Source organism: Austrofundulus limnaeus, unplaced genomic scaffold (genome assembly GCF_001266775.1).
Source record: "Austrofundulus limnaeus strain Quisiro unplaced genomic scaffold, Austrofundulus_limnaeus-1.0 Scaffold90, whole genome shotgun sequence".
NCBI lineage: Eukaryota > Metazoa > Chordata > Actinopteri > Cyprinodontiformes > Rivulidae > Austrofundulus > Austrofundulus limnaeus.
The window spans coordinates 1598871-1607659 of NW_013952492.1; the positions used below are offsets into that span (position 1 = coordinate 1598871).

At 37.9% G+C, this 8789-nt stretch overlaps 1 protein-coding gene across 2 annotated transcripts in view; it reads right to left on the reverse strand.

Annotated features, from left to right (window-relative positions):
- Window positions 1-2620: 2620 nt before the first annotated feature.
- tor1 (torsin family 1) overlaps window positions 2621-8789 on the reverse strand; it is a 13365-nt gene continuing 7196 nt past the window's right edge. For both annotated transcript variants that reach the window (XM_014012366.1, XM_014012367.1), the window contains exons 2-5: window positions 6942-7207; window positions 6689-6864; window positions 3322-3449; window positions 2621-3247 (exon numbers count right to left, since the gene is read on the reverse strand). In XM_014012366.1, the coding sequence (XP_013867820.1) occupies window positions 3003-3247; window positions 3322-3449; window positions 6689-6864; window positions 6942-7207 (815 nt within the window). In that variant the 3' untranslated portion in view covers window positions 2621-3002. The remainder of the gene's footprint in view (window positions 3248-3321; window positions 3450-6688; window positions 6865-6941; window positions 7208-8789) is intronic.

Genomic DNA, 8789 nt, shown 5'->3' on the forward strand with positions numbered 1-8789 from the left:
CTACCTAAATATTTAGGTTGCAACTTAAATATTTAGCCAACTACCTAAATATTTAGGTTGCAACTTAAATATTTAGCTAACCATGTAAATTTTTAACTTAAATATTCAGCTACCTACCTAAATATTTAGGTTGCAACTTAAATATTTAGGTAGTTAGCTAAATATTTAAGTTGCAAGCTAAATATTTAAGTTGAAACCTAAATATTTAGGTATGTTACTTTGTATATTTTGTAGCTTTGTTTGTGGGTTTGCAAGAAGGTCCCTGGTCAGAGCTAATGCTGTTTGGGGGGGCCATAGCATGAAAAAGTTTGGGAACCCCTCATCTAGAATTTAATTACAGACAGTCAGAAGAAGCAGATTTTATGTTAAAATTACCTGCCATACATGTACAGACTGAGTGACTGACTGAGCACGTGCCACTGTGTTGATGTACTGTATTACCCAAGTGGAAGGAAAAGTAGATCCCTCCAACCACATGTTTAAGACAAGATTGGAATAGATTTGTTATTTTCCACTATTTTCCTGTTAATGATATACATTATGTGAAATAACTAAAGTATCAATATTTTGATTTTAGTATCGATTCTAGAACACAAACTTCTGGTATTGGTAGTATTGATATTTCAGTATCGACCTGCACATTGCCTGAGGACACTACAGGATTTCTCAAACATGTATGAATGAGTCAAGGCAAGACTGTGTGTTTTTGATGAGAGGATAACAGAACATGATATAAAACTCAAAAATAGTTGATTTTACATGATATAGCCCCTTTAATGTATACTGATGATGCAGTTCTTTTTTGTCTTGCTCAAATATCTATTTGATCTTATTTGAACATAACAAAAAATCTATAGCCAGCTACATGCAGACCTTTAGCAATCCCACTGCTACAAGATAATCTTTTGATGATTAATGTGAAAAAATCTGTATTTTTTCACTTCATTATATCAAATCCTCTGTCTTTTTTTAAACAAACCTCTTTCTATTGTCACTACTTATAAATATGTAGGAATTATCTTGGATTTTCATTTGACAAGACCATGTGCAAGCCTCATCTACTATCTGAAACAAAAAAAAGTATGTTTATGTAGGGGTCACCTCGAGTGAAGAAACAAGATTTACTGCCTCGAAGCAGGCCTCGGACAGGCCTGACGAGAGGACAGGAACTTTGTCACAAACTGAACTCTATTTAGGTCTTGACAGGCCATTCTAACCGTGGAAGAGAACCCCTCAGTTCTCTTAATCAGATAATGGACAGAACAATCTCTTCTGTCCGTGATTCAATTGTTGTTTAACTAAGAATGTTTATGCATTTGTTAAATCATGATAATGACTGTCAGGAAAAGTGGAACTACTTCTTTTCTTTTATCGTGCCTTAAAGATTTATAATGGTATAAAAAAATCACAGAGAATCTGATTGTAATGTTTTCATTGTGTTTTTATGTAAATCACTGTTATTATTTTGTGAACACAGTAATATAATTGTGGATTTTTCCTGAGAAAATCTTTAATTTATCTGGACTAACAGAAGGTTCAGAACTGATTATAAAACAGAAATGTTAATTATTCATCATAAATGTTTTGCAGTGATTTTTCTTAGTCTATCAGATTGAAAGCTGAAAAGAGATGATCATATCATGTTGTTGAACAGCCACAGAATTTTAACCTTGGGCTGGCGCCGCTGGCAAATCTTTCTTTCTTTCTCTGACTAATCTCTAAGCCTGAGGGTGGAACCAAAGTTCGTCCGTTTCTTTTACTAACCCGGACGGCTTTGAGCGACACACTCTTCTTCCTGATTCCAACCTAGGAAGAAAGCTGGGATTCTCTCTGGAGAAAACCCAGTTTGGCTTTAAGTCTGATCCCATGAGCTAACTAGGGAAGACTTCACAGCCAGGGACCAGGCACGCCAGCCGGTGGTTCCAAATCGAGGCTTCAAGCCTCTGAGTGTTTTTAACTCCCGAGGGGAGATTTTTATTTTGGAAAAAGGAAACGGATACGGCTTAAATTTTTCTGGCTTGGACTGAAACAGACAGAAGTTACCTGGAAAAACACCTGTTCGCCAATGACCGGTCATTGACATCTTTAATTTTCAACCCTTTTCTTCATGCCATAATACGTTCAACCATGTCGTACTGTCTACCTGTCTGGTCTACTACTAATGAATCCTTGGAACTCATAGCTAAGCTCTACTTCCTGACTGGACTCATCTCTGTACATACATCTCAACACTGAGACTTTTAAAGAAGACTCATGCTAACACCTTATTTACAATCAAATTTATGTCTACCATGTAAAAGCTGCTTTTTTGTTTTGTAATTAAGCATGTCTGTGTCTATAGTGTATATTAATGTGATGAGATGTTGGATATCTTTTCATGTTCTGCAGAACAGGAACCTGATGTAAAACAGCAATGATACTAGTGTCTAATACCTAAAAGCAAATAAAAGCAAATCAAATCTAAGTGCAGTCATTGTTCACTTTTCCTGTAGAAAAGTCAGCTATGGCTCAACTTTTCTCATAATTATGAGATCAGGAGGTGTTTTTGGGTGAATGCAACATTCTTCCATAGAAGCATAACTACAGATGCGTCAATAATCGTTGTAGAATCACACTGAACTCTCTGAATCAAAATGAATTTATGCCTTGTATTAAACAGCAGACATACTTTAAAATAAATCAAGTAAAAACCATGTTTGATGGACAGTTAAGGCAGTTGTTTTCAACAGTCCATTCATACAAAGAAGACCTAAAGAGAATCCTTGACAGGACTTGTTGGGTCATTAATAAAAACAATTCTCTTTAAGATGTTACGGAGATAAAAAGGAAGTTCAGGAATTTATTTGAGTCTTTTCTTTTATTCACCCACTTCACCCAGTGTGAGACAAGAGCAGAGAAAGCCTCCTGATATCGTCTCCACGTCCTGGTTTTTAGTCATTTGGCTGCAACAGTCTTGTTTTTAAAAAGTGCACGTAGTAAACGACAGAGGCGTCCACCAGACATTAAGTGTAGTAGTCCAGCTTGCTCTCTATCGTCTTGCAGCCTTTGACGGAGAACACTCGCTCGGATTTAGGGAAATAAACCAAATCTTTGGCCACCTGGTCTGCCACGTCCATGTCCGGTGGGAGATTTCTGGCTTTCATCTCGGCCAAGGCGCACTGGACGATGTGCAGGTACTCCAGAGGCAGGAACGGCACGAAGAAGTCCACCAGGTTCTTATCGATCAAACTCGTATGAAAAAAGCCGCCTGAAAGAGATTTAGAAGCCAAGTGAAATAATGCTTTTTAATGATAATTAACTACTGATGTGATCACCGCTCACTTTTGTTGTTGTTGAACACCGACAGAGAGAGTGATGTTTCCACGTCTTTCAGCTCCATCTCTTCTCTAATTCGTCCTGCTTTCCAGAAATCTAAAGTTGTCTGCACGATGCTCTCTCCTCCAGCGTTACTGAGACACATTCAAGGAAAAATTAAAAATTAAAGAATTCTGTTTTTTGTTTGTTTTTTTACAGAAACTGCAATCATCCAGATTCTGTGTCATTAAGAAAATCTTATATATAATCTGATAATTCTGACCAGTTTAACACTGGGTCTTGTGTTAAATCAAACCATAAATGTCCAGAAATGAAGTTATTTGTAATAATGTGGAATGGCACAGGGAAAAAGTATTGAACACACTTACTGAAATTTATCTAATACTTTGTACAAAAGCCTTTGTTGTCAATGACAGTTTCAAGACGCCTCCTGTATGGAGAAACTAGTGGCATGCATTGCTCAGGTGTGATTTTGGCCCATTCTTCCACACAAACAGTCTTCAAATCTTGAAGGTTTCGTGGACCTCTTCTATGAACTCTGATCTTTAGTTCTTTCCATAGATTTTCTGTTGGATTCAGGTCAGGTGATTGGCTGGGCCATTCCAGCAGCTTTAGTTTCTTTCTCTGAAACCAACTGAGAGTTTCCTTGGCTTTGTGTTTGGGCTCATTGTCTTGCTGAAATGTCCAGCCACGTTTCATCTTCATCATCCTGGTAGATGGAAGCAGATTTTTATCAAGAATGTCTCTGTACATTTTTCCACTCATCCTTCCTTCAATTATTTGAAGTTTGCCAGTACCATATGCTGAAAAACAGCCCCATACCATGATGTTCCCACCTCCAAACTTCACTGTTGGTCTGGTGTTTTTGGGCTGATGTGCAGTGCCATTTGACCTCCAAACATGAAGTGTATTCTGGCATCCAAACAGTTCAATGTTGGTCTCATCTGACCAGACTATATTCTCCCAGTATTACACAGGCTTGTTTAAATGTTGTGCAGCAAACTTTAAAGGAGCTTCAACTTGCTGTTTCTTCAGCAGTGGAGTCTTGCGTGGTGAGCGTGCATACAGGCCATGGTGGTTCAGTGCATTACTTATTGTTTTCTTTGAAACAATCGTACCTGCTAATTCCAGGTCTTTCTGAAGCTCTCCACAAGTGGTCCTTGGCTCTTGGACAAATCTTCTGATMATTCTTTTCACTCCTCTGTCAGAAATCTTGTGAGGAGCACCTGGTCGTGGTCGGTTTATGGTGAAATAATGTTCTTTCCACTTCTGAATTATGGCCCCAACAGTGCTCACTGGAACTTCAGAAGTTTAGACATTCTTCTGTAACCGATGCCATCATTATGCTTTGCAAAATAAGGTTGTGAAGGTCTTGAGAGAGCTCTTTACTTTTACCCATCATCAGATGGTTCTTGTGTGATACCTGGCCATCATTTGGGACTGAACCAGCTGATATTAACTTGCACTGACAAGGGGCAGGCTTGYTTTCTAATTACTGAGAGAGTTCAGCTGGTGTCTTTTCTTTCCATGCCATTTTACACCTCCCTTTCTTCATGTGTTCAATACTTTTTCCCTGTGCCATTCCACATTATTACAAGTAACTTCATTTCTGGACATTTATGGTTTGATTTCTTTGTATGTATGGATCACTTGGGTTGTTACCGACATCTGGTGGAAATTTCATGTCATTAGCACCTCTAGTAATATATTTACTGAGAAAAATGGTGACGTGTTCAATACTTATTTTACCCGCTGTATGTTAGAAGTAAGTTGTCAAAGGTTAGAAATAAATTACTTGAATGTTGCACAAGTTACACTAACTTTGCACATGAGCACTGAATAAGTCAAAAATGCTGTTGTATGCTTGTGTAAGTTATGTGTAAGTTAGGGACAAGTTACTTAAAATTGGTTCAACTCAAGACCCTGTCACTATAACATTTTAGACAACTTATGATTTTTTAAAATTTCTAAATTACCGTATTTATTCATGTATAATACAATCTCATATATAATACGACCCCCCCCCCACCCTTTTGAGCTTAAAAAGTATAAACATTTACTCCTCAAACTACCTCCAATTTCATACAGACCAAGATTTTTCAGCCTTTGCAGTCTTTATACATATCAGTAAAATGATCAATGTACTGTTCATTTTATTTTAACAACATATGTACCAAAATGTATTTTGACAACAAATATATATCAGCTGTAGCAGCATCATATGAATTCTGGCATTTTACACATAGTCCACCAGGAGGCGCCAACACAAAAGTCAGAGACTTCACATGAGATTTGGACCATCTTGTGGGGGAAAAGCAGATTACTTCCTACTCGCGAGCACCCCCTCTGGTGGGGAAACGTTTTCCAGGGATACAAACTTTTTCAGAACACTGGTAGACGGCAGCCATTACAGACGAACATGTGTTTGTTGTTGTTCGAGGAGCGGCCCGGTCACACGCTAATGTCATCAGTTTGTTACCATTACTAAGGTGTAGGACTACTTTTCCCCCCTTTTCTTCACATCATGTCGCCTGCCTGGATCTGTTATTATCTCGCTCTGAAGCACGGAGGAGTGTCAGAGGTAAGCTTGTTTCCGAACTCAACAATTTTGCCGATATTTCAGTTAAAATACATAAGTAAAAAATATTTATCCGAGTATAGTACTACCTCCCAACTTTATGGATGATTTTATAGAGTAAATTTTACGTATTATTCACAAATAAATACGGTACTAATACAAGTTTTATATTTGATCAATTTGTTAGCATTACACTATGTACATGCCTAAAAGAGGCTTCCAGTTGATTTTTTAAATTACATCTTCAACATACAGGTCTTTAAAACCTTCGTAAGTTTGGCATAAGTTGTCAAAACTAGTGTGACGGGGCCTTCAACAACAACAAAGTGTGTCCACATTCAAAAGAAGCTTCCAATTGACTTTGCTTCTTATTTCGTCTTCAGTGTACGACAGCATGTTGAGCAAAATTTACAAACCTTGGCAGAAGTTGTCAAAAACGTAATAATGTGAAATGGGCTTTAAACTGATGTTTTTCTGAAAACTTCACCAATAAACGGTTGAAGTCAACCATGTTTGTCTGTTAGCTAAATATCTCCTGAAACATTGGATGAGTTTGAATGAAACTCCATGAGTAAATCTACAACTGATTAACCTTTAGAGTCAAATCAACTTAAGATGGCTTCTGCTTTTAATAAACCTTAACCACATGAAAATGGCCACACCTTAAAACACCAAGAGTCACCCATGAATTTAAACCTTGGAACAGTCTGCATCAACCAGCAGTTTTTACTGTTCCACCTTTAATAAATCACTAACTACAGTGAACCGTGTGCAAACCTCAGGACAGCAGTTTACCTGAGGAAGATGAAGATGGACTTCCGATATGAAACTCCATCCAGCTTGTCGTAGTAGTCCAGGTACGGCTTGATACAGTCGATCAGTCCGGGGTGCATCTTGTCCATCTCATCGAAGATGAACATGGAGCGTTCACAGCTGGAAACGTTTCCTTTGATCCACTGCTGTAACTCGGACTGAAGGACAAGATCAACGAGTTCAGGTCACTCTGAGGGCCGACACCTGTCTGAATCAAATCTGTGGGAGGAGTTACCTTGTAGGTGGCTATTAGACTGGGGTGAGGGAAGTGAAGCGTGGACGTGAAGACATGGACGAAGCTGCTGTGCATTCCTTCTTTGTAAACGTTTTCGGCAATAAGTTTACTGACAAAGTTCTTCCCGGTGCCGGTCCATCCGTGCAGAGAGAGAACCAGAGGCTTCTTTGGGTTCTCGTTGCTCATGAACCCGCTCACAGCTCTTAAAATGATGCGTGACGCGAGGTGCTGTCCGAAAAGCTTCTCATCCAGGTCGGTCTTTAGTCCTGACAGGAGAGCAGAGTCAGAGGATTAGTGGCTGCAAACCTGACAGAACATTCATCGAGTAGCATTTATTTTATTGTTTACGTTAAAAACTTAAAAGTTGTTGTTAGCAGAGGCGCTTTGTCAAAACTGTAATTTAAACATTCACACGGTTTTTTTCAGATCATAAAACAGTTAAAGTGCTTATGACATCAAATAACAGTAATAAAAACAAATGTGTTTATTCGGTAAAGATGATCAATGTGTTGTAAAACTAAAATGCACGCTGTTAAAATAAAAAGGAGAGAAGAAACTGATGTTTCTTTACATTATTTTGAGTCAAACAAGAGACGAAGAAGAGGCAGAGTTCATATAAGCCAGAACCAGGAAGTTCTTTTTCTATGGTCACGGTCTGTTTCACTTCAGCCGTGCCAAGTTAAACAACAAATACGCCATTTATGTCTCAAAATCTTTAAAAGCATTGTTATTATAACACATCCTTTAAAAATTTTGATGTTTTCTTCTTTATTTTGTGAGTGATGGAAATGGAAGTCACAGCCACTTTAAAGTCCAGCTGCAAACACATTTAAAATTTAATGTAGTTTATTTATACTAGTTTGTATAAAGAAAAAAAACTGATCTGGGTTCTGAATCACATTATTTTTTCCCCTTTGTTCTGCTGCTCAAAAAGAGTGATAATACTTCTGCCTGTGCTTGTCTGCAAAACATCTCATAAACCAGTGAACAGATTTCAATGAAACCACTGCAACCATTGAATGTGCATCTACAACTGATTATGTGTTAGAGTTAATCCAATAGAGCATTTCATAGTGTTCTGCATGCACAGCATCATGGGTAAAGGTCAGAGGTTAGGCAAAACAAACCCATGTCGCTGGTAGATTTGACTAATGCAACTGCAGTTCTCTCATTTTTTGGTTCAGTTAATGTTTTTTGTGAATTATGGCAACCATTTAGGTGACTACCACAGATAATGGCTACAACAACTCAATACATTTTAAAATATAAAGCTAAAATGTGGACTGAGAAGTCTTCATGTGTCCCCGCTACGCTGGAAAACAAAGAGCATCAACTGTGGAATGGCTTGAAGCAGAAACGACCTTTAATTACGATTTTTATTTGTGTACTGAGTCTGATAGCCCAAAAACTAAAAATAAAAGCAATGAAACATAAAAACTAAATGATATTGAGATGCCTGAGGCAGCTAACAAACAACAATACTGGCAGAAAATGAGGTTATTGCACTTGACCGCTACAAATTGCAAAAATTGCCAAATGATCCAAATCAGCTGGACAGCAATATCTTGGTCCGATACTATGAATTATCTGGTTTTCCATTAACACACATGCAAAAACATCAAGTTTATTTTAAGTATCAAAGCCATTCCTGCACTGTATCTTTGGTTGGATGCAGGTCATGGTGAGGAATGGTTACCATGTTAATGATGAGGATAAGTGATGTTAAAGCACGACACAAGGGGAGTAAAAATAGTGTTTTTGCAGTCTTCAGTGTTGTAATTTTGCATTTTACCACCAAGGAAGTACTAAAGACACACACACACACACACACACACATATATATATATA